The 23371-nt window shown below is 39.6% G+C and overlaps 1 protein-coding gene across 5 annotated transcripts in view; it reads left to right on the forward strand.

Annotated features, from left to right (window-relative positions):
* The window catches only part of EPS8 (EGFR pathway substrate 8, signaling adaptor), a 221879-nt gene that overhangs the window by 137977 nt on the left and 60531 nt on the right, over positions 1-23371 (forward strand). For 4 of the 5 annotated variants that reach the window (XM_084628824.1, XM_084628823.1, XM_084628826.1 and 1 more), the window contains 5 exons: positions 1267-1340; positions 16404-16471; positions 18638-18799; positions 19000-19149; positions 20823-20905. In XM_084628824.1, the coding sequence (XP_084484950.1) occupies positions 1267-1340; positions 16404-16471; positions 18638-18799; positions 19000-19149; positions 20823-20905 (537 nt within the window). Of the gene's footprint in view, positions 1-1266; positions 1341-16169; positions 16265-16403; positions 16472-18637; positions 18800-18999; positions 19150-20822; positions 20906-23371 lie in introns of those variants that run through there. The other variant, XM_084628827.1, reaches the window with a different exon arrangement.

Genomic DNA, 23371 nt, shown 5'->3' on the forward strand with positions numbered 1-23371 from the left:
TTGTTTTTTCCATTTGTATTTAAGTTTCAGATGTTGAGAGTAGTAATAATCAAAATCTTGAAAAGTTTTTTTTTAATTCGTCTCCTGAAAAAATATGCAGAGTTTCCATAAGAAACGTTTCAGTTTCTGTACTACATAACCAAAGTGACACATGACATCAATATATGTCATTTTTTTAATTAATATTGGTGATTATAATTTTAAATCTCTATTGTTGAATAATCTCTTCAGGCAGTCTGCAACACGGAGATATGTCATAGTATCAATAAGATATTTATTTCCTTAAAGCTGTCATACTAGTTTGTCTGGAAAGTGAAATGGTTGGGTCGACGCTGAACCCACGTGTTAGTTAATCTCATTTTTCAAAGCCTAAACTGATCTTTACATGGGTCAGAAAATATTTTTTTCCTATGTACATTACTGTACAATTCATGTTCTATGTTATTGGTTGAGGGTTGTTGGCTGCCAGCTGCCTTTTTCTGAGACATAGGATATTGCAGAGTATCAGACTTGATATACCACTAACATAGTCTTATCTAACCTAGGACAAGACAGGCTATGTTTCTATGGGGATGGAATTTACATTATCGATACTTCCAATGTTGTTCCTTATTTAAGTTGAGGCCACATATAATTCGTTCTTGTTTTTACACAGTGAGGACATTGCTTGCCCTTTCCTTCTAGCTTTGGGCAGTCAGATACTCTTTCTTCTGTCTCTTTTATAAGTCAGAAGTAGTAGTGAGTTAAGCATAAAAGAGAAGGTAAAATCCCACCAAAATAAAAAAAAAATTCTGGTATTTATCATGTTTTTTCTGAAAGATGTGCTCGAGTGCAAACAGAAATTGTTTTGGGGAAGTTCTGTGACCTGTGTAACGCAGGAAGACAGGCTAGCTAATCACATTTCTGGCTAATTTCTGGCCTTCAAATCTATGAAATTATGAATCTATTTTATTATTATTTGTGTTGTGGTAGTACCTAGCAGCCCCAGTCACGGACCAGGACCCCGTTGTGCTAGGCACTGTACCAACACAGAACAAAAAGATGATCCCTGCCCCAAAGAGCTTACAATCTAAGTAAATCATGCATAGTTATGTATGTACATGAGGTGGGGTGTTCATTCTCATTGTCCTTGCAGGAAGTACTGTTGTATACATATGTGTTACAATGTAGTCGATGTATTTGAAAATTTTTACAAAGCTCAGATATTTTCAGCAAAAGATACCAAATAAATCTATAAATAGATTAACCACACACCTTTTCTTCTAGTGGATATGGTTCACCAACGTTTGCTCAGCCGGAGAGGGAACAAAGTTCGAAAGCAAGTGCAAAGGCTATTTATGGTAAGCCTTGCTTAATAGATTCTGGATTTGTCATTTAAACAGTGACTTTTTAAGTGTTGCAAAAATATATATAAATATATTTAATATTTATTTGAAATTGCTTTGTATCTGAGTTAAAGCTAACTGAGCTAAAGAATAAGTTTTGTTCTTAATATAAAGTTGGCTTCTAACTGCTTACCTTTAACCATTCTTACAGTATTTATTGCAATAATGAATTGAAGAATAGTATTGTGGCCAAGGCACATGAGAGATAATCAGGAGATCTGGAGCCTATTCCCAGCTGTGCTACACACTTTGGGTGGCAACTTAACCTTTCCGTTTCTCAGTTTCCACATTTGCAAAAAGGAAAGAATATGTATGTGCTTTTCAGAGATGGTGTTAGGAATAATTAGTTACTGCTTGGAAAGTTCTTTCTGTTCTTTGGATGGAAGATACTGAAGTAAAGTGTTATTACTGTTTATTGGAACTAACTACCATGGGGTATATAAAGAAACTCTGTCAAGGTTAACAGGCTCAACATCTGCCTCCTTTGGATTATGGTTTAGTGGTTAGAGTTGGAGACTGGGAGTCTGGACCCTGGGATTCTATTCCCTGAGCTTTGTAACTTGGAACAGGTCAATTAGTCTTTCTGTGTCTTGTTTTTTTTCCCATCTGTATGTTAGGTAGAGAAAACTCTCTGCCAAGAACTGCCTGATCCCTAAAGCAGTATATATTTCAGGGCCCTGCCATAGCCTACCCCTGAAAAGAAGCCCTATGGTATTGATAATCTAGGGTTTTCTTCCTTCTCTCTGTTTCTACACATGAATCATAGAAACATTTTTCCTATAACATGTTAGAACGTTGGCTACCAGAGTAAATGGAGGAGGAGTCATTTAGAGTTATACCTGTCTTGTGTATATAGAGTGAAGCATAATTCATTGCCCAGAATCAGTTCAGATGCTGTGTTTCATGTACTAGTGTAAGCATAAGATTTAAAATACTAAGGCTCTTTTGTTACCCCAGGATTAGCTCATGGCAGGGCCATCACATCTCTTTCCATCCTCCTTAGGCAGATGGATAGAGTTTGACTGTTGCACGTGTCTCTCTCAGATGTCACCTTAACAAGGGACCTTCTGCCTGTTAAGTTCTAAATGTAGAATTAAATATACTATTTAAATGTTGAGTAGAGGTACAATAATCTCAACACTGTAAAAATTAAAACAAGCGTCTCTTAACTTGTTCTGACATCCAGAAGGAGGTTTGAGGCAGACCAGCTGGGTAAAGATAAAAGGGGAAAAAAGATAGAGGTGACCTCATGGTGGGAGTCTACTACAGATGACCAGATCAGGAAGAGGAGAAGGATATGGCATTTCTAGAACAAACAACAAAAATATCCAAAACACAAGCTCTGGTAGTCATGGGGGACTTTAATATCCTGACATCGGTTGGAAAAATAATACAGCAAAATAAAAATTTTCCAACAAGTTCTTGGAGTATATTATGGACAACTTTTTGTTTTAGAAAATGGCAGAACTAGCGGACAGCCATTTCAGACTTGATTCTGACCAATAGGGAGGAATTGCTAGTGAGTCTGCAGGTGGAAGGCAATTTGAGTGAAAGTCATCATGAAATGATAGATTCCATGATCCTAAGGAAAGGAAGGACTCAGAACAGCGGAATAAGGACAATGGACTTCCAAAACAAACTTCAACAAACTCAGAAAACTTATAGGTAAGCTCCAAGGGAAGAAAATATAAGGGATAAAGGAGGTCAGGAGAGTTTCAATAAAACAATATTAAAGGTAGAACAGCAAACTGTTATGTTGCAAAGGAAAGATAGGAAGAGGACAATATGGCTCCAACAGAGCTGCTTAATGGCCTGAAAATCCAAACGGAATCCTACGAAGAACAGAAACACGGACAAATCGTGAAGGAGGAGAACAAAAAATAGCAGAAGCATGCAGGGACAAAATCAGAAAGGCTAAGGCATAAAATGAGTTTCACCTAGCAACTGACATAAAAGGCAATAAGAGGAGGTTATTTAAGTAAATTAGGCATGTAGGAGAAGGGACATGCAGGTCCTCTATTCAGTATGGAAGGAGAGATAACTGGTGGCATCAAAAAGGCTAAGGTGTTTAATACTTGTTTTGCATCAGTCTTCACTACAAGGGTCAATGGTGACTAAATACTCAACACAATATTAAAAAGGGGGAAGGAATGCAAGCTGAAATAGTGAAAGAACAGGCTAAAGAATATTTACATAAGTTGACAGGAACAAAACTTTGTTCAATAGGATATCGGAGTACACGTCTGTGTTTGAAGACCAACTCAAAGAAAACTGAAGTTAATGCAAGGAGGAAAGGTGGAAGAAGAGGTGTTGACTGAAGTTGCAGGAGAGAACCTGAATCAGAAGAAAGTGTCTGTACACTAGGGAAGTACACTTACATAGGAGAGAGATCTGGATAGTTGAGAAGAACCACCCAGTTTGCCTGGGCAGCAGTGAAAAATGTGACAGGAGTATTGTGGGACTGACAAGTAACAAAATGGAAGGAAAAGTGTATGCTGCATGTGTTTATCCCTGCCTGTCTTATGGTTTTCAAAATGGAGGGTCTTACATAGATGAAAGAAAACAAGATATAGGTAACAGAAAATAATATACTGAGGAGAATGACTGACAGACAAGTGGATGGTAGACAGTGTGTGCATGGAGGAAATTAGGGGGAAGATCAACTCTGTGATAGGCTGCGGAGTGCACATTTCAGTGGGCTGCACATGTGATAAGAATGGGAGAAGAATGACCAGCAAAGAGAGCCTGGGAAGAAAAGGACAGCAAGAAAGGAACTGGAAGACCAAGGATAGGATGAAAAGGGTCTGTTAAGAGATGTTTGAAGACAAAGGGACTGGAAGTCCAAGACCTATAAATCTGTGCCAACTAGTGGAAGGGACGGTATAGAATTTTGGACATGCCTTTAAAAAGGGGAACAATGAGGACCTCAGGCTAAATGGTCCATAATTCCAAACTTCCATACCTGGAAAGATATTGGAACAAATTATTAAACAATCAATGTATAAGCACCCAGAGGATCATAGGATTATAAGGAATTGCCAGCATCAATTTGTCAAGAACAAACCATTCCAAACCCCTAACTTCCTTCTTTGACAGGGTTACTGGCCTAGTGGATGAGGGGGAAGCTGAAGATGTGATTTATCTCAATTTTAGTAAAGATTTTGACACAGCCCCTCGTGATGTTCCTATAAGCAAACTAAGGAAATGTAGTCTAAGTGAAATTACTATAAGGAGGGTGCACAGCTGGTTGAAAGACTGTTCTCAAAGAGTAGTTATCAATGGTTCAATGTCAAACTGGAAGGACACGTCTAGTGGTTTCTGCATGGGTCAGTGGTGGATCTGGTACTATTCAATATTTTCATTAATGATTGGATAACTGAGTGATGATTGTGCTCATAAAATTTGAATGACACAAAGCTGGGAGGGGTTGCAAGCACTTTGGAAGATAGTATTAGAATTTAAAATTACCTTGAGAAATTTAGAGAATAGGTCTGAAATCAGCAAGGTGAAGTTCAGTAAAGACAGGTGCAAAACACTATAGTTAAGCATTAAAACTCAAATGCACAATTACAGATCGGGCAATAACTGGCTAGTGGTAGTACTGCTGGAAAAAAATCTGGGATCACAAATTGAATATGCGTCAACAATGTGGTACAGTTACAAAAAAGGGTAATACCATGTTATCAATAGGAGTGTTGTATGTTAGACATGGGAGGCAATTGTCCTGCTTTGCTTGGCACTGATGAGGCCTCAGCTGGAGTATTGTGTCCAATTCTAGGTGCAACACTTTAGGAAACATGTGGTTAAACTGGAGAGAGTCTGGAGGGGAGGAACAAAAACGATAAAAGATTGAGAAAAGCTGACCTATGAGGACAGGTTAAAAAATCTGGGTATGTTTAGTTTTGAGAAAGGAATACTGTGGTGGGACCTGTTAACTGTCAAATATGTTAAGGGCTGTTATAAAGAGGATGGGCTGTTATAAAGAGGATGGTGATCAATGGTTCTTCATGTTCACTAAAGGTAGGACAAGTAGTAATGGGCTTAATCTTCAGCTATGGAGATTTAAGATAGCTATTAGGAAACCCTTTCTAACAATAAGGGTAGTTAAGTTCTGGAACAGGCTTCCAAGGAGAGCTGTGGAATCCCTGTCACTGGAAGTTTTTAAGAAGAGGTTAGACAAACACCTGTCAGGGACTGTCTAGGTTTAGTTGGTCCTGCCTCAGTACAGGGAGCTGGACATGATGACCTCTTGAGGTCCCTTCCAGTCCTGCATTTCTATTGACATAGCTCAAGTACAGTTCGCGTTTATTTTAATATTAAATTCCTCAGTGATCCTTTTTAAACAGGAATTTCTGCATCCTGTATGCACTCCCTGGACAAACAAATCACACATAATTAAAACATTAGGAAGTAGGTAAGAAAACCCAGTAAGACAAATGTTGATCAAAGTTACGTTTAATAGAACATTTTTTATGTGACCAGGACACCTCTTTACTCTTCTGGCTGTCTTCCCAGCTCTGTATTATCACCCATTCATTTTAACTAAGAAGTGTGGCAGAATCAGCATAATTCTCTACAAATGTAGACTTCGTTCTTTGTCTTGAAGTGCTGTATCTTCCTGAGTTTTTATTTCAAACACAATAGATAATTTCAGGTATGGAATTTTCATTTATGAAAAAAATAGGAGCCATGTGGGTGGATTTGAGATTAGTGATGGACAGAAGAGGCTTTCGTCTCTAAATATCTTAGAATCCAGCCCAGATTAGTATTTATTGACAGTTATCATATAATTGCTATTTGGTGGCCTATGTAAAATGACAGGTTTCAGAGTAGCAGCAGACTACACATGCCAGGGTTTTTTAACCTCCCCTCATAGGCTGGGGTTTTAAAACCATTTATTTTTGTTTCTCTCCTCTGGACTCTCTCCAATTATTCCCTCTTTCCTAAAGTATGGCACCCAGAATTGGACACGCTACTCCATCTGAGGCCTCACCAGTGTTCAGTAGAGTTGGCCAATTATCTCCCGTCAGTTACTCCAGAGGTCTTGCACTAACTTTTATACATGCTTTGTTTTTTCATCCTCACATGGGTCATCAACAGAGTTGGAACCCATCCTTCCCATTGCTACAGAGACCTCTTTTACTTCAACTGTAGAAGTTGGACCCAACTTGGTACTCCTGTTTTGTAATCCTGGGGGGTGGTCAGGGTTGAAAGAATAGGCCGGGGTAGGCAAACTTTTTGGCCTGAGGGCCTCATTGGGGTTCCAAAACTGTATGGAGGGCTGGGTAGGGAAGCCAAACAGCCTGGCCTCTGCCCCCTATCCGCCCCCTCCCACTTCCCGTCCCCTGACTGCACCCCTCAGAACCCCCAACCCATCCAAGCCCCCCCCGCTCCTTGTCCCCTAACTGCCCCCCTGGGACCCCATGCCCCTAACTGGCCCCCTCCCACCCGGGACTCCCACGCCTATCCAACCCCCCTGTTCCCTATCTCCTGAGCGGCGCCCCCCCCAATCTCTGCCCCATCCAACCCCCCCCCCGCTCCCTGTCCCCTGACTGCCCCCCAGACCCCCCTGCCCCTTATCCAACCCCCCCCACTCTTTCCCCCTCCCCCCCCCTTACCATGCCGCTCAGATTACCAGGACTGCCCAACCAGAACCAGCCATCCCGCCACACAGTCGAGAGCACCAGGGCAGGCCGGCGGCTCTTGCAGCCAGGCTGTCTGGTAGGAGCTTGCAGCCCCGCCGCCCAGAGTGCTGGCGGCACGGCGAGCTGAGGCTGTGGGGGAGGAGGACAGCAGGGGAGGGGCTGAGGGCTAGCCTCCCCGGCTGGAAGCTCAAGGGCCGGGCGGTATGGGCCTGCAGGCCGGATGTGGCCCGCGGGCCGCAGTTTGCCCACCTCTGGAATAGGCTATCCTGACCCCATAGACACACGGCACCTCTTGCTCTGAGAATTGCACCCACTCTATCTCTTTCCCCACCCCCCTCCATCCATATCATGCCCTGCCTCGGGAAAATGCTTGATCCAAAAGGCCCAATCAGCATAATCCTTTTGGCTCTGTCCCTTATCCAAAAGGGCAGAGAGCATTTTGAATCTGTCTAGTTCTTTCAGCACTGCCTATCTGAGAGAAATTTGTCTCGCTAACCATTGTGTGGTCTGTCTAATATTCCTGTAACTCTCCTGGTGAGTGTCTACATGCATGTGTGGTCCCAGCAGTGCGCAGTTCTTGCAACCTCTGTTTGGATTGCCACCAGGCCTATCTCCACGGCTGCAGCACAGACGGAATAGCCCCATCAGTGAAAATAGTCCCCCTCCTCCTCCGCCAGTGCACCTGTACATCTGGGCATATCTCACCTATCAATTCCCTGCCATGGTAGGGGCCTCGGGCATTGGTGGTACCCGTTCTCTCCTGTTCTCTACCGGTGGCACACAGTTTCCTGAGAACTGAAATATTTTGGCCTAACTAAAGTCTTTGGGTATAATATAGGGGTATCTGGATGAAATTTGATGGCCTGTGGTAAACAGGAGGTCAGACTGATCCAGTGGTGCCTTCTAGCCTTAAACTCTATGAAACTGTGAAATAGGTGAAGGGTGGGGGACAATGCTTTTATTCTTTCTGTGTACCAGCCCTTATGGGGAGAAAGACTATGTGCCATACATAGATTGCCCTGGGACTGAATAAGTATTTCTAAGCAGTGGAATACTAGACATCAGGACTCTTGATTTCTGTTTCTTGCTCTGTGAGCTGAATGTTTCCTTATGGTTACAGAAAGCATAGCTAAAGGTAACATCACTCTTGTCTGGCTCATCTGTTGGAATGGAGCCTGGGACCTCTATATGTAGAAACATAGCCTTTACCACTTGAGCTAAAGAACATGATGTGGCTTAGTATGAAAGTAATATCAGAATCATAGACATCATATGTGGTCTAGCCACTAGAGGGTGACACAGAGCCACACTGTTCGTATGGGTGGCACAGGCCCCTAATTTGTCACGTTCCTTCAGAAAGACTGTTTGGCAAAGTGGTTGAGACTTGACAGTTCTATTAGAGTCCTGGATTCTGTTCATAGCTCTTCCTGAAGGGACCTTGTGCAAGCTCTTGCTTCTCTTACCTTTGAAACTGATGAGTGATAGCTACCCCTTAAAGTATGAAACTTTGGTTCATAGTAAGTTGTGAAGGGCACAAAAATATTAACAGCAGTCAGTAAGTGAGCTGGGACTAGAACTCTTGAGTCTTTGGGCTTGCAATTGAGTGTACCTTCCACTGGGTTACAGGTCAGAGTGTAGGGGAGTCCCTCCCTCTTTCTTGTTTGCTTCCCCAAAATGGTATGAAGGCTATACCTTTTCCCATCATCACAAGATTGTCTGCAGCAGGGGCAAAAATCACAATAATTTCCGGAGAGGTGACAACACTAATGGAGTTTCCAAAGGCACGGATAACTGTAGACAAGTCCACATCAGAAGAAGAATTACAATCACATCTTAATCAGTGTTCTAATGTGTATTGGAGAAAATAGTAGCAGACAGAGATTCAGCTAGGCACTCAGATACTATGGTGACAAATGTAATGTAAGCACCTGTTTAGAGTAGAATAGTGAATCTCCTAGACAGTCAGAGAGCCCACACTATGAGTAAAGTGGTACAAAGATTTTACCTTAGGACATGATTTGATTTTTAGATCTGTGCTGTTAAAATTCTTTTGATTAGACTTCTTCAGCTGTGGAGCATAATTAATAGATTGACTTAAATCTGTGTTTCTTTTCCTTAGCATCATAAAAAAATTATCGTAGGTAGCTATTGTTTTAGGCATTTCAGCTGTTTAGATTACCCATGGTACTCGTGCTAAACTGCATTTCTACAAGCTTAGTGTTTTGGATATGAACATGGTTTTAAAAGAAGGACTATGTGATTAAATAGAATAAGCTCAATGGTTTTGACACTTGTATTAATTCTGTCTGGCTGTGCCCGTTGTGGAGCCTTAATAACTCTCTTCATGCGTGGAGGGAACCGATGAGCTGGACCTGGGAAACAAGATGATTACACTGGAGAGTGAAAGCATAAAGGGAAAAGTGTTAACTTTCATTAAATCAACAACTTCCAGAGTTCATTCTCAAGAGTCACAGTGAGAAATATTCTTATTGAAATACCTTGCAATAGGCAGGCAAATGGCAAACACTTCAGTGTTGCTGTATGGCTGTCAAAATGATATTAGTGAATATTAATTAGTTACGTTAATTTCCACATTTGGATTTCATTCCAGTAAGCACATCAGAGAGTCGTACTTATTTTGTCTTAGACAGAAAAACAATGTGGCCTGAGCCTAAGAAATGTCAGTGTCAATCTTTTGGAGCTGCTGTAAGAGTTTCCAAAAGTGTATTAGTAGAAACGAGATAAAATTTAATTTAAGGCTCTACTGAGTTTTATGTAACATTTAACCAAATATCTGGAAGTGGTATTAGGACCAAGCCTAATTAGAAGCAGAAAAGTGGATAGAGCAATAAGTGATATTCATGTACATTATATTTGAAAATTTAGGATGAAATTCACTTCTATATGGAGGGCCATCACAAAGTGAATGTGCTACTTTAAGGCCTATTTTTGACCAATTAAATGAGACTTAAGTATTGCACAGTCTTTGTGTTTCCCCTGTACACAGAGATTAATTTCAACCTTATTGCAGCAGAATGTTGGTATTAAAAAACATACCAATATCTACTCTCACCAAACCAAATTTCTTATTTAGATATTGCTTTCCTTATTCTGTTTTATTAGCTGACCTTTGCCAACACACATGCAGGGAGGGTGAAGGCTACAGATAGAAAATTATTTTGATTGTACCAAACTTCTAGTCCATCCATAGCAGAATTAGTTTGGGTATTTTATAAATAATTTTTACTGTGTTAAATATGTATTTAATTAAAAAAAGAATCACTTAAGGAAATATTCAAACATTGAATTTGAAATCCAGGAAATTTATGGTAGACATAAATTAATGAAAAAGGAGAAAAGGGTTGTATTAATCAAATACTAGAAAATTCATACATCTTACAGACAGGCAAACGTATTATTACATCATGCAGTCATACTGGCCTCAAGAGTAGCTTCGTGAGGAGGGTGATGCAGTAATCCAGTCTGCAGGTTACTGTAGGAAAAACCATGAAAACACTACATGTTGAAAAATTAATCCCTGACACTTGCAAATGAAAGGTTTTCGGGTTTGTGTGTGTGTGTGTGTGTTTAATGGGACATATCCTCTACATTTATCATCTTGATCTTGGTTAAGGGAAGATTTGGGCCAATATTTTCAAATTCTAAATGGATCTGATTGGTGAAATCTTGGAGGAATAGTCTGTCAAAATCTGCAGGTCTCTTGAAATCAAAATACATTGTGAATTTCACTGGATATTTTGTTTAAAAAAGAAAATTGGGAGGGGTAAAGTTCCAACAATGTCGGGACATCCTACTTTGACATTTTTGGAATGAGACATTTTAGTTTTTTGTTTTGAAATGACTTTTTATATAACATAATACAAAATAAAAAGTTGACATCATAACAAGACTGTTGAAACAAATGTTTTGATCAACCCTAAACTATTTATTAATGTTTTAAATTTCCTTCATAGAGAATTTCATAATTTTGGAGCAGGAGGGACCTCTGATGCCCAGAAGAAAGGGCATGAGAATAATTGCCCTAAGAGGGAAGTACAAAAGAGAATCTTCCCTGTGTGGAGAACTCTGATAATAGTGGAAGCGTATAACATGGAACTAAGAAGGACGAGTGCTAAAGGAGTGGAGTCTTGTGACAGGTTCTCTGAGTTGAGGTCCCTGCAAGGAGCGGCAGAGCTATTCTGCTGACTCTTGCTAATTTATGCTGGAAGCCAGACCATATAGGGCACATTAGCGCCAATCCAGAATATAAAGCTGTTTGTGTAGTCCTTTTTGGAAGGGAAATGCAAACGAGGATCAGGGATTAAAGGGTTTTGCAGGTAGAACCCTTAGGCTGAAATTTAGATTCATAGATATTAAGGTCAGAAGGGACCATTATGATCATCTAGTCTGACCTCCTGCACAATGCAGGCCACCGAATCTCACCCACCACTCCTGCAATAAACCTCTCACCTATGTCTGAGCTATCGAAGTCCTCAAATCATGGTTTAAAGACTTCAAGGTGCAGAGAATCCTCCAGCAAGTGACCCGTGCCCCATGCTACAGAGGAAGGTGAAAAACCCCCAGGGCCTCTTCCAATCTGCTCTGGAGGAAAATTCTTTCCCAACCCCAAATATGGTGATCAGCTGAACCCTGAGCATGTGTGCAACATTCACCAGCCAGATACCCAGGAAAGAATTCTCTGTACTAACTCAGATCCCACCGCATCTAACATCTCATTGCAGGCCATTGGGCCTATTTACCATGAATAGTTTAGGATCAATTAATTGGCAAAATCATGTTATCCCATCATACCTTCTCCTCCGTAAACTTATCGAGTTTAATCTTGAAGCCAGATAGGTCTTTTGCCCCCACTGTTTCCCTTGGAAGGCTGTTCCAGAACTTCACTCCTCCGATGTTTAGAAACGTTCGTCTAATTTCAAGTCTAAACTTCCCAATCACCAGTTTATATCCATTTGTTCTTGTGTCCACATTGGTACTGAGCTTAAATAATTCCTCTCCCTCTCTGATATATTTATAGAGAGCACTCATATCTCCCCTCAGCCTTCTTTTGGTGAGGCTAAACAAGCCAAGCTCCTTGAGTCTCCTTTCATAAGACAGATTTTCCATTCCTTGGATCATCCTAGTAGCCCTTCTCTGTACCTGTTCCAGTTTGAATTCATCCTTCTTAAACATGGCAGACCAGAACTGCACACAGTATTCCAGATGAGGTCTCACCAGTGCCTCGTATAACGGTACAAACATCTCCTTATCTCTACTGGAAATACCTCGCCTGATGCATCCCAAGACCGCATTAGCTTCTTTCACGGCCATATGACATTGGTGGCTCATAGTCATCCTGTGGTCAACCAATACTCCAAGGTCCTTCTCCTCCTCCATTACTTCTAATTGATGCGTCCCCAGCTTATAACTAAAATTCTTGTTATTAATCCCTAAATGCATGACCTTACACTTCTCACTATTAAATTTCATCCTATTACTATTACTCCAGTTTACAAGGTCATCCAGATCCTCCTGTGTGATATCCTGGTCCTTCTCTAAATTGGCAATACCTCCCAGCTTTGTATCATCCAGCAAACTTTATTAGCACACTCCCACTTTTTGTGCTGAGGTCAGTAATAAAAAGATTAAATAAGATTGGTCCCAAAACTGATCCCTGCAGAACTCCACTGGTAACCTCCCTCCAGCCTGACAGTTCACCTTTCAGCATGACCCGCTGTAGTCTCCCCTTTAACCAATTCCTTAACCACCTTTCAATTTTCACATTGATCCCCATCTTTTCCAATTTAACTAATAATTCCCCATGTGGCACGGTATCAGACGCCTTCCTGAAATCTAGGTAAATTAGATCCATTGCGTTTCCTTTGATGTTTTCTACTGAAGTTATCAAAAAAGGAAAACCTCAGGAAGTGGTTAATTCTGGACACTAATGTCTATTTCAAGAATGGAGACTGTCGCTCGTGAGCCTTCTTTATAGCTTTTCCTTCAGTCAACCCATCCTGAGCAGTCACTGTGAACTGGCTCTGAGAAAGACATGGTAATAAGCAACTGAGTTGGCCATGTCAGGGAAGGGAATGAAGCTTCCTAACTATTGGTCTTTAAATGAGTATTTGAAAAAATTGTTGTCAGTAATGGCTACCGGTATTTAGGCTGAAATTGGGATGTATATGTATTAGAAGCCAAATTTTGGAACAGCTCTAAGTGTAGAATATATTCTCTGGCAGATATTTTCCCTAAAGGTTGGGAAGTCTCAGTGCAGTAATTGTTTCTGCTAATGTTTTTAACCATAATTGAGAGAATAAGTGGAATCTGGTAGAATCGGTCTGATTTTGCCAGACAGAGTTGAGCAAATTGGGATTATATAATGCATAATGGAAAACACTATGAGGACTTCTCCAATAGAATTCTTAATTTCTCCTTGTAATAGAACTTCAAGCTTTCTACCTTTACTTCTGGAATGCGTATTATATCCGTTATGTAGCACCATACCAAATCATCTGTGAGGTAGTCTCTTCTGGGTGACTGGCCTCCCAAATATTTTCTACAGAACGCCCCTAGTAATTGAGACAGAGATTGCTATCAGGTGCTGCCAAACATCACACACATGTAGATATCTAAAAAATGGTGAGGAAACTCTGCTGGATCTGTAATGATAGTGAAGACAGTTGAGTGACGAATATAGATATTCGTAAGCTCTGCTTACAATTCTCTGATTTTTATAAATTGCTTTTTTTTTTGTTCTGAGTAGAGTGTGTGCGCACACCACATGTTACTTACCTTTTATATATACAAAAAAATATATAAAAATATATATAAAAAATAAAGGTAACAGTGTAAAACTATTACCTTCCTGGGGCTGAAAACATTTCAAGTGGCATCTTGTCTACCGAGAGTGCTATGCTGTTCTGTTGTATGGGGACATGTTCGTTGCTGCTGTCATACAGTGCTTTTGGAGGTACTATCTTTGCACTAAGGCCTAAGGTGTTTAGCAGTTGTGCACACTAAAGATTATAGACCACTTTTTGGAAGAGTTGCATGTTGGCCTGTATCACCTTAAATGAAATGCAGTGTAACCACCATGCAAGCCAAAGTTTCTAATGTATAAGTATAATAGAGGTGTGTATTTTCATATTAATGAGTTTTGCAAACCTTACAGCAGATGTAAAATTTCTTGTCCGGTTTAATTTGGTGAAAGCAAAAACATTAATCTATTTAACCTTCTGTTTGAAAAAGCCCAGCAGGTCAAGCTTTCAGTAAATCAGAATGTACAGTCATTTTTCTACATGTCCTCTTTCCTGTTGCACAACATCCAATTATTCATTTACAGCTAGTAAGTTATACTGTTGCCCTGTCATCTTTGGGATGGAAATAATTATAGCTGTTGGGTTAAACCAGACATTACTTTTTAATTCCCTTGTTTTGTTAGGAACAGATGGACTTTACTTCTTCAGATCATCGTCCAAACAAAAAAAGAAAGGTAGCAAATGAAATAGAAATGGTATATTGAGTGTTTTGTGGGGTGCGTGTGTGTGGTGTGTTTTTTTTTAAATACACTTCTGAAAATAAGTAATATGCTGCAGAAGCAAAAATATTAGTAACAGTTAAATTAAAGCATTAAATGTCAAGGACATTTGTATTGGTGTTTCTCAGTAATTCAGTTAGAGCAGATGATGGGGATTTTTTTTTTTTTTAGAGTATGCCCTTGTGCCCCATCCTAAATGCATCTTCTGGTAATCCACAGTAGTCTGGTATTTGGTTGATTGTACTGCAGACTAATCTCACTAAAGCAAACTGAATAACTGTTGTAAGTTAATTGCCTATTTCAGTAAGCAACACTGGCCTTCTGGGAAAAATTACGGCTCTGTAACTGACTGCCTTCTATGAGATGCACAGACACGATGAAACTGTGGGCCTGTACCTCCTGCTAACTATCACCTGCTAAATAATTTCCCACTGAAACCATGGGAGTTGAGGCTACTTCGCTTCTTGCAGCATAGGGGTCCTCTGTTATTAAACCCACATTCTACCTGACTTGGAATACCCATGTAAAGAAACACAGTTTGGCAAGGCCCTTGGTTTAACATTGGTCTAAGACCTCAATGGGTATCATTCTCTTCTGCTGTATACGGCCCTCCCAAAAGATCTACATAGTTTATAGACCCTAAGGCCTTAAATACCTATTCAACCCAAACCTGCCTTCATTTTTAGTAGTTGAAGTAGTGCTTTGATATAGTTAGCTCTTGGAGACTACAGTAGCACACTTAATTTTTCTCTCATGCACCAGTTGCCTCTATGGTGAAATTGACACATGCTGTACATATCAGTTTTTCTCAGCTTGAAACCCAGTTAATCAAAATGCTCATTTATCTCATCTTAAGGCAGAAAAATTGATTATTTCAAAAAACAAAAATACTGAAAGCTAAATCCTGCAACCCTTTATCCTGTCAGGTCTCTGATTAACTTCACTTGGAAATTTGCCTGAGAAAAGAAAGCAAGATTAGTCCCTTCGGTGATTTCTGAGTAAAGGTTCCAAATATTACATTGAGAATATTTTTGTATTAAATTAAGATGAGATGTTTTCTTCCCTGATTATGACATTGTAATATGTATTCTATTTTCCCCACTGGCATAAAATGGACCCAAGATGATATTTCTGATTTTGCAGCGTTATATAACAGAAGAATATAAGAGATTTCTGTTAGAGTAATTCAGTGTGGTAGTTCTGTACTGCATCTTCTGCATTTGTCCTTTCTCGGCCTATTTAATTCATTTATTTTTAATATTTAAGAAGTCGGAAAGAAAGAAAGAGAAAGAAAGAAAGGCAAAACAGATTTTTGTGTTTTTAAAATAATTTCTAAAATATTCAGTTTCAAACCCCAGTATTTAAAATATTGATTTGGATTTTTTTTCTGCTAATTCCTGGGGCTTTTTAGCTATAGAGTAGTAATATATAACTTGGTTTCAGAGTACGTTAATGCATATACGAAAAGCCCCACATCAGTTTTGCTAGCTACATAAGTGGGAAGTCAATGATTTAATATTCAAAGTTCACAGTACATTATTTTCAAACAATGCTTAAAATGCCAATAACCCGCTGTATTCTGAGTTGTTGCATCTAGCATTTTGTTTGCCTCCTACTGGCTTTTTTCCTGGTATTGTTCATGTGGCTATATATTGTGCTCAAGGCTACAATGAGGTGAAGGCTTTTCCTTTTGAGTACGATAAGTAACAGCTTTTCTTTTTCTGTGTTTGTATAAAAATATTGTGGGTATCTATGAGACAGTTTTAAAAGATATAAGCTTCAGCATAACATGGAAGCAGGTGAAGAATTAGTCTCTTAATTATTATTTTTTAGAGCAAAGAAAGAATTATGCACGGGACAGTGCCAGCAGCATATCCGAAACTTCACAGTATCATGTGGAGGTAAGACCGAGATTTCCAATTGGAAAAATAACAAATGTCCTGACATGTTTTTTTAGGATAAAATGCAAGGTCTATTTTACTCTTTCTAGTACATTTCTGCATAATATGTAATGGTTTGTTTTCTCCCCCCCCAAGCAGTGTACATATACATCATCTAAAATGTTTTGCCAGGCAAATGTCACTTTTAGTATAATATACATTTGATTATGTCTTGGATCCTGCAGCTAGACCAAAATGGGCTACAATTGTGTCAGATTTTATGAGAAAAGCAGGATTGCCTGCAGTTACTATTTGGCAGGGGGAAGGGATGTATCTATGCAAAATCTAGGTGCCTCAGGAAGTGATGCTGATAATTCAATAGGTGATGCGCTTTTCTCCTTGAGCTTGTTGCCTTCTAGTCTTCAGGCACAGTGTTGAGATGCTCTGTGTTACTGAAGCTCCATGTTGGATGATATGGAAAATGGAGGCTTTGATAAAATATCATCATCATCATCAGAGAGCTCAGACTCTCTTCACAACAGCAGGGGTCTTAACTTCAGGGCTGGCTATAGTCTGTTATGGTTAATTACGTTCTGCCTACCAAATTCCCCTTACTTTGCAATGCAGAGTTTATCTCTCGCTTCCTGCCTTAAACTGCTGAGCAGAATTACCTTATATTGATGTCATGATCTACCCCAGGAGTAAATCCATTTAAATTTTTCAGGGAAGCAAGTCCTGGATGCTCATATATTGTTAGTAAAGCACTTTGTGATCCTTTGTCATATAAGACCATTTAAAATATAAGATGACATATTACAGCCTTATTCTAATATGACAGTAGACATTCTGTTGTGTAACCAAGCAGCACTGTTATGGGACTAAATTAGGTCCTGCCAATGCCATAAATTCACAGTTCCTCATTGTTCAGCTTTAAATTCAGTACCTGTGTAAGTTGTTGTTACATGTTCGATGGTTCTCAGCAGCATCTTGCATTCTATTGCTCAGATCCCCTTCACAGTCTGCTTGCAAGGAAATAGTTATGTTGCTTTTGACTCTGTACGGTTTTGGCTACTTTAGATATTAAAGTTAGGTGTCGGTACTGTATTGGCATAAAAGATTTCTGCATGTATTTGGAATGCAAGTGTTGCCGTGTGAACAATGAGTATAATCTCATTACTAAATTTTATTTTACCTTTTGAGTTGTTTCAATTCCCTTTCATTTCTGTGTTAATATTATTTGGTCATATGCAGCAGCCACATCCACTGTCTTGGTTACACAGTTAATAGGTATACCATTTTGTGTATTTGATGCAAACACACTAAATAATTTTTTAAAAATTAAAATGATGTAAAAGATATGAAGTCTTATTCATATTAATAAATAATTGAGACTGAGTTAAAGTTTGAGCTCTTGGATAAAAATGTAAAACTGGATCTGTTGTGGTTTATGGGCAGCCTTGCATAGTTGACACGTTAGAAAATAAATGTAGCAAAATCATAACGGCAAAGAAATTGGATGGATCCGGAGCAATGGCAGCAAGATCGTATTTCATCTGCAGGCCACTGGTTAAAAATAAAATACATGCCAGGCTGGTAGTGAACAAAAGTACTACCATATAATATTTATTTTGTAGTCTATATGAAATGAGTGGCCAGTCTATCTAGAAGGTGTATCTCTGAGAAACAAATGAACACCACATCATTGCCACTAGTATGCTAACTGTCAGCTTTAACAGAAATATGAGGACCTCCCAGGTCAGGGTTGAGGCAAATTAACAGAGTCTAGGTCAGCTTTCTGTAGCCTGTGTTTCGCTTTCCAGAGGTGCCAGGCTGCTACTTGTCATGCATGGTAAATGCATGTTTCGAGAGGTTTTTTTTTTTTTTTTTTTTTTAAATCCTGATTGTGATGCCTGATAAATGTCAAAATATCCAAGGTAGCTTAACTACTCACACAATGATAGAGGATGATAAATTGTAGGTTATAGTCGTCAGTTGATTTTATTTAAGTGACAGTATGGAATAAAAAATCCTAGCTTATCAATGGAATGTGTCATGAATAAAGGCACTCTTTTTTTAAATGCATGGCTTGTCATCCTGTTTCACTATAGTGTAACTAGTGCCGATATTTGATTTTGGAAAATGACTTTTAATGTGTGTGCATCTTTTTACGCATGTATCGATCATCAGCACTTGACCACTTTTGTTTTGGACCGGAAAGAGGCTATGATAACAGTAGATGATGGAATAAGAAAGCTGAAGTTGCTGGATGCCAAGGGCAAAGTGTGGACTCAAGATATGATTCTTCAAGTGGATGACAAAGCTGTCAGTCTGGTGGACTTAGAATCAAAGGTAGGTCTCTGTAAATGGCATTCTCATTTTCAGGAAGGAAGAAGGGAATCAGCAGCAAAAAAGAATGTCTGAAGGTTTTTTATATTATTTTAATTATGGCTTTATTATTTTCATTGTTTGGATGAAACTGCAGCAGCATTTCAGAGATCAAGACTGAATTTTTGGTAACCAGACATGTAAGATTTTTTTTTCCCCTGCAGAATGAACTGGAGAATTTTCCTTTGAGCACAGTTCAACATTGCCAAGCTGTGATGAACACGTGCAATTATGATTCTATTCTTGCACTAGTTTGCAAAGAACCAGCCCAAAACAAGCCAGATCTTCATCTTTTCCAATGTGATGAGGTTAAGGTAAGGCAATAATAGGGACCCATTGCAGATCGCTTGAATTTTGTAATTTTGTGAATTGACAGTAAGGGGGAAAATCAATGATATCACCTCACAAAATGTACTTTGTTCATTTCTTCTGTCATTTGTACTTCAACATTAATATATTGACGATACTAAGTTTTCTTAGTATGATAATAAAAATACTATAGTATATTCATTAAGGGTAATGATATCTCAGATATTTGAAACCTTAGTAGAATGCACACCCATATAAATCTTTCCTAGAGAGAGTATTTTGGGAGGGTAAGGTTCAAGGCTTAGCTATTAAATTAGGCTCGTAAATCACTGAGGTTTGTGTGTATATGTTAGTAATATTCACTGATACAGTCTCTTAAGAAGATGGTGTAAAATAGCTCAAGAGAGATAATTACAAATTCGTAGAAGCTGATGAGAAATATCTGTTCTTACTGCTTTTTTCCTTTCCATCTATTCCTTTCTTGTTGAGCAGTTAAATCTGACTAATAGACTAATACAGACTAATATTGGTTTGTGCTCTATTAGAAAACTAGAGCAGGAGAGGGGGGAATATTACTAGGTAAAATCCTCAAAACCAAGAGAAAGAGAGATCTTGTTTGCAGCTTCCAGTTAAGATAAGCCAGCAATATTTTAGAGTAAATAAAATTGTTAAAAGTACTTTATTTCTGGGATTGTACACCTCAATTTTGGCATGTGCGGTAATATAATTTGTACTGCTTCTTCAAATTCTAATAGGTAATTTCATGGAACTTCTAAATTTTCTTTCATAGTAGTTATAGTCACCCTATTGTATCCTTATTTTTTTAATAACAGTAATCACATGGTAGGGTTTCTTCAAATAAACATTTGTGAAGATGACTGGGTTAATTGTGTGGCTGGTGGCATGCTGACAGATCTACTTCTGTTGGTTTTTGCTGCATCTCCACTAGGGGGACTCTGCCAGCATAGCCAGGCAAAGGCTCTGTAGTGCAGACAAACTCTGAGATCAATTTATTTGAGCATAAGCTTTCGTGAGCTACAGCTTGCATCCGATGAAGTGAGCTGTAGCTCATGAAAGCTTATGCTCAAATAAATTGGTTAGTCTCTAAGGTACCACAAGTCCTCCTTTTCTTTTTGCATAATACTATAGTCATCTAGGAAAGAAGAATTCATTTGCTCTGGCAATAATTGTTGACTTGAAATAATTACAACTGTTCAGACGCATTTCAGCTTAAATGAGACATACATCAGAAAGCCAAGTTGGGTGAGGTAATATCTTTTATTAGACCCACTTCTGTTGGTGAAAGAGAACAAGCTTCTGAACTGCAGAGTCCTTCAGCTCTATCCTTTCACCAGCAGAAGTTGCTGCAATAGAAGATATTACCTCACCCACCATGTCTCCCTAATATCCTAGGACCAACATGGCTCCAACAACATTGCAAACATACGCACTAGAGCACAGTTTGGTATCTGAACACTGATATCTGTATCCGCATCCAGACAATAGTGTGTGTGTGTCTTTCTAACTGTATTGAAAATAGAGTTGAAAGAAAATTCTTTAGATACCTATGTTCCTGGACCTAAAAACAAACAAGTGGATATTTTTAATCCTATCTATTTAGCCTAGTTAACAACTCAAGTGTTTGACAGCCAGGTAACATCTGTTTCTGTCCCTGCAGGCTAGCTTTATTCATGAAGATATTGAAAGTGCAATCAGCGACAGCAAAGCAGGGAAACAAAAGAAGAGGCTTGACACGCTCAGGTAAAAAACTTCCAGGTAGTATCAGGAACAGTCTAGTAGAAAGTAATTTAAAATCACCCTTTCTTTTTCTCCCCCATTCTCCTCTTTCCAACTCTACTATTCTTTACTATTTTGTGGTAATCTTCTGCATAGTATACACCCACAATCAGGGACAACAGCTTGATTTATTTCTCTCTCTCACTGTCTAAATTTACAGCTTCTGTTCTTAACTCTCTCCTACTCCAATGGTATACATAACTGTGTTCAGTTGGGAGAATGCGGCCACTTCCTCTAGCGGGTGAGAACAGCTTTTATGTGTTAAGGATGGGGGAGTGGAGTGCATTGAATTCAGAGACAATTAATGTCTGATGTTCCTAAAACTTCATGCTTCAAGTGGTCACCTTCAGGGGTCAGGACAGGTTTTTTCCCCCACCTCCAAATGTATTCTGGGTTTTCTTTGGTTCTTCGGTTGGTTGTTTCTTTTCTCTGAATCCTCAGAGATGGCCACAGCTGGAGATGGCACCCTGGATGCGGTGGGTTGGTGCTGTGAGGAGGTACCAAGCATAGTCTCTTTCAGGTGCTTTCCTGGCTGATTCTTGCTCACACACTCAAGGGTCGAACTAATTGCCATATATGGGGCCAGGAGGGAGTTTTCCCCCCAGGTCAGATTGGCAGCGGCCTTGAGGGCGTGATGGAGGGTGAGGTACACCTTCTTCTGCAGGATGGTATGCAGGTTGCTTGCCAGGATCATGTGGGTGAATCTCACTTAATCTGTTTCCTGGCATTATGGGGGCCTCAGGCACTGGTGCACTTCTGTCCCTCCCATTCTCTCCCTGTGGCACATAATAGTCTAGTCTCTGCTGAGCTGTAATACTTTGGTCTAATTCTGGGGGTTAGTTTTAGTGCGCAGGTGCTATGTGCTGGTGGTGGCCTGTAATATACAGGAGGTCAGACTACATGCTTTGCTGGCCTTAAACTCTCTGATTAATACAGAAGTGAGGTATCGTGGGGTTTCAGAAATAAAGGAGGAGATTTTCAAAGGCATGTATGAGAGTTAATGGGAGTTTGGCACCTACTTGCCCTTTGTGCCTTTGAAAATCTTTCCCAGTAATGCTTAGCTTATATAACATTTTTCATCTGTAGCTCTCAAAACACCATACAAAGATAATTATGTATTAATTTCACATTGTACAGGTGGGGAAAATGGAGACAAGTTAATGATCTGGTAAAGGGAGTAAGCAGCATGTGTTCATGGAGTTCACATATAGTAACACAGGCTTCAATCTTTCAAACACTCACGCACATGCTTAATTTTACTCATGGGCTTAAAGTTAAATGGCTGCATTTGTGTGTGGAAGACCATGGCTTAAATTAGGAGCAGTTTCCAACAGGTATGAGGACAAGGTAGTAATACCAAAAGGACCTGGAAGCATTAGAAACAATGCAGAAAATTAAAATAGCGAGATTTAGTTTGGGAAAGTGCAAGTCAATGCATCTCGGAAAAATTATCTGAAATGCAATGTTGTGTGGTAGAACCCAGGAAGCGGTAATGCTATAAAGGCTGCAAAGGCCGACAGTGTATGGCAGATTAGAGTTCGCCATGCATTATGGCGTCATGTGCAGGCATGAAGTCACAGAGAAAGAAGATAATAGTCCCTCCGTATATGCCACAATCATGACTACTCTGGAAATACTGCATTCAGGCCTGGTCTATATTTAAAACATATGCCACCACAACTATGTTGGCTAGAAAAAAATCACACCCCTTAGCCAACATACTTGTGCTGGCAGAGCCCCCAGTGTAGGCATCACTATAAGGTAGAAGAGTGCTTCTGTCAGTGTAGCTGATGTTGTTTGGGGAAGCGGTGGTGATATGCAGGCAGAAAACCTCCTTCTGTTGGCCTACGCTGCAGCAGCCGCACTAGGGGGCTATCCCAGTGTAGCCATGCCAGAGCAGTGTAGACATAGCCTCAGTCTGGATGCCAAATTATCCCAAAGATATTGAGAAATTGGAGGAAGTATGGAGAACAACAAAAAGAATGACTGGAGGTACTAACTTTGGAGGGAAGATTTAATGTGTAATTATTAATCTAGAGACTAATAAAACGGGACACATTTACCAATATTTGAAGGGTGTGAATAGGAGGAATGATATAGAATTCAGAGGGGGGGGAGAAATAGGGTTAATATGGTGGGGGCAGAGGAGAAACCTGTTTGACAATAAGCTCTCTCAGGCTGCTGAATAGCATGCCAAGGAAAATGATGGAAAGCCCTATTGCTTGTGGTATTTAAAACTGTACAGGATAAAATGCTAGAAAACGTACTGTAGGGGACAATCCTGCATTTGTAGTGAGCAGAGTCAGACTAAATGTTGATGGGGTTCCCTCCCCCCCCTCCAAATTCAGTCATTAAGTTTAATTAGTTCAGCTTTAAGAAATAGGTGGTTGACAGCCCCTTTTAGGAAATCAACGGCTTGATAATGAATTT

This window comes from Lepidochelys olivacea, assembly GCF_965140295.1.
Source record: "Lepidochelys olivacea isolate rLepOli2 genome assembly, chromosome: 1".
In the NCBI taxonomy this organism is placed as follows: Eukaryota; Metazoa; Chordata; order Testudines; family Cheloniidae; genus Lepidochelys; species Lepidochelys olivacea.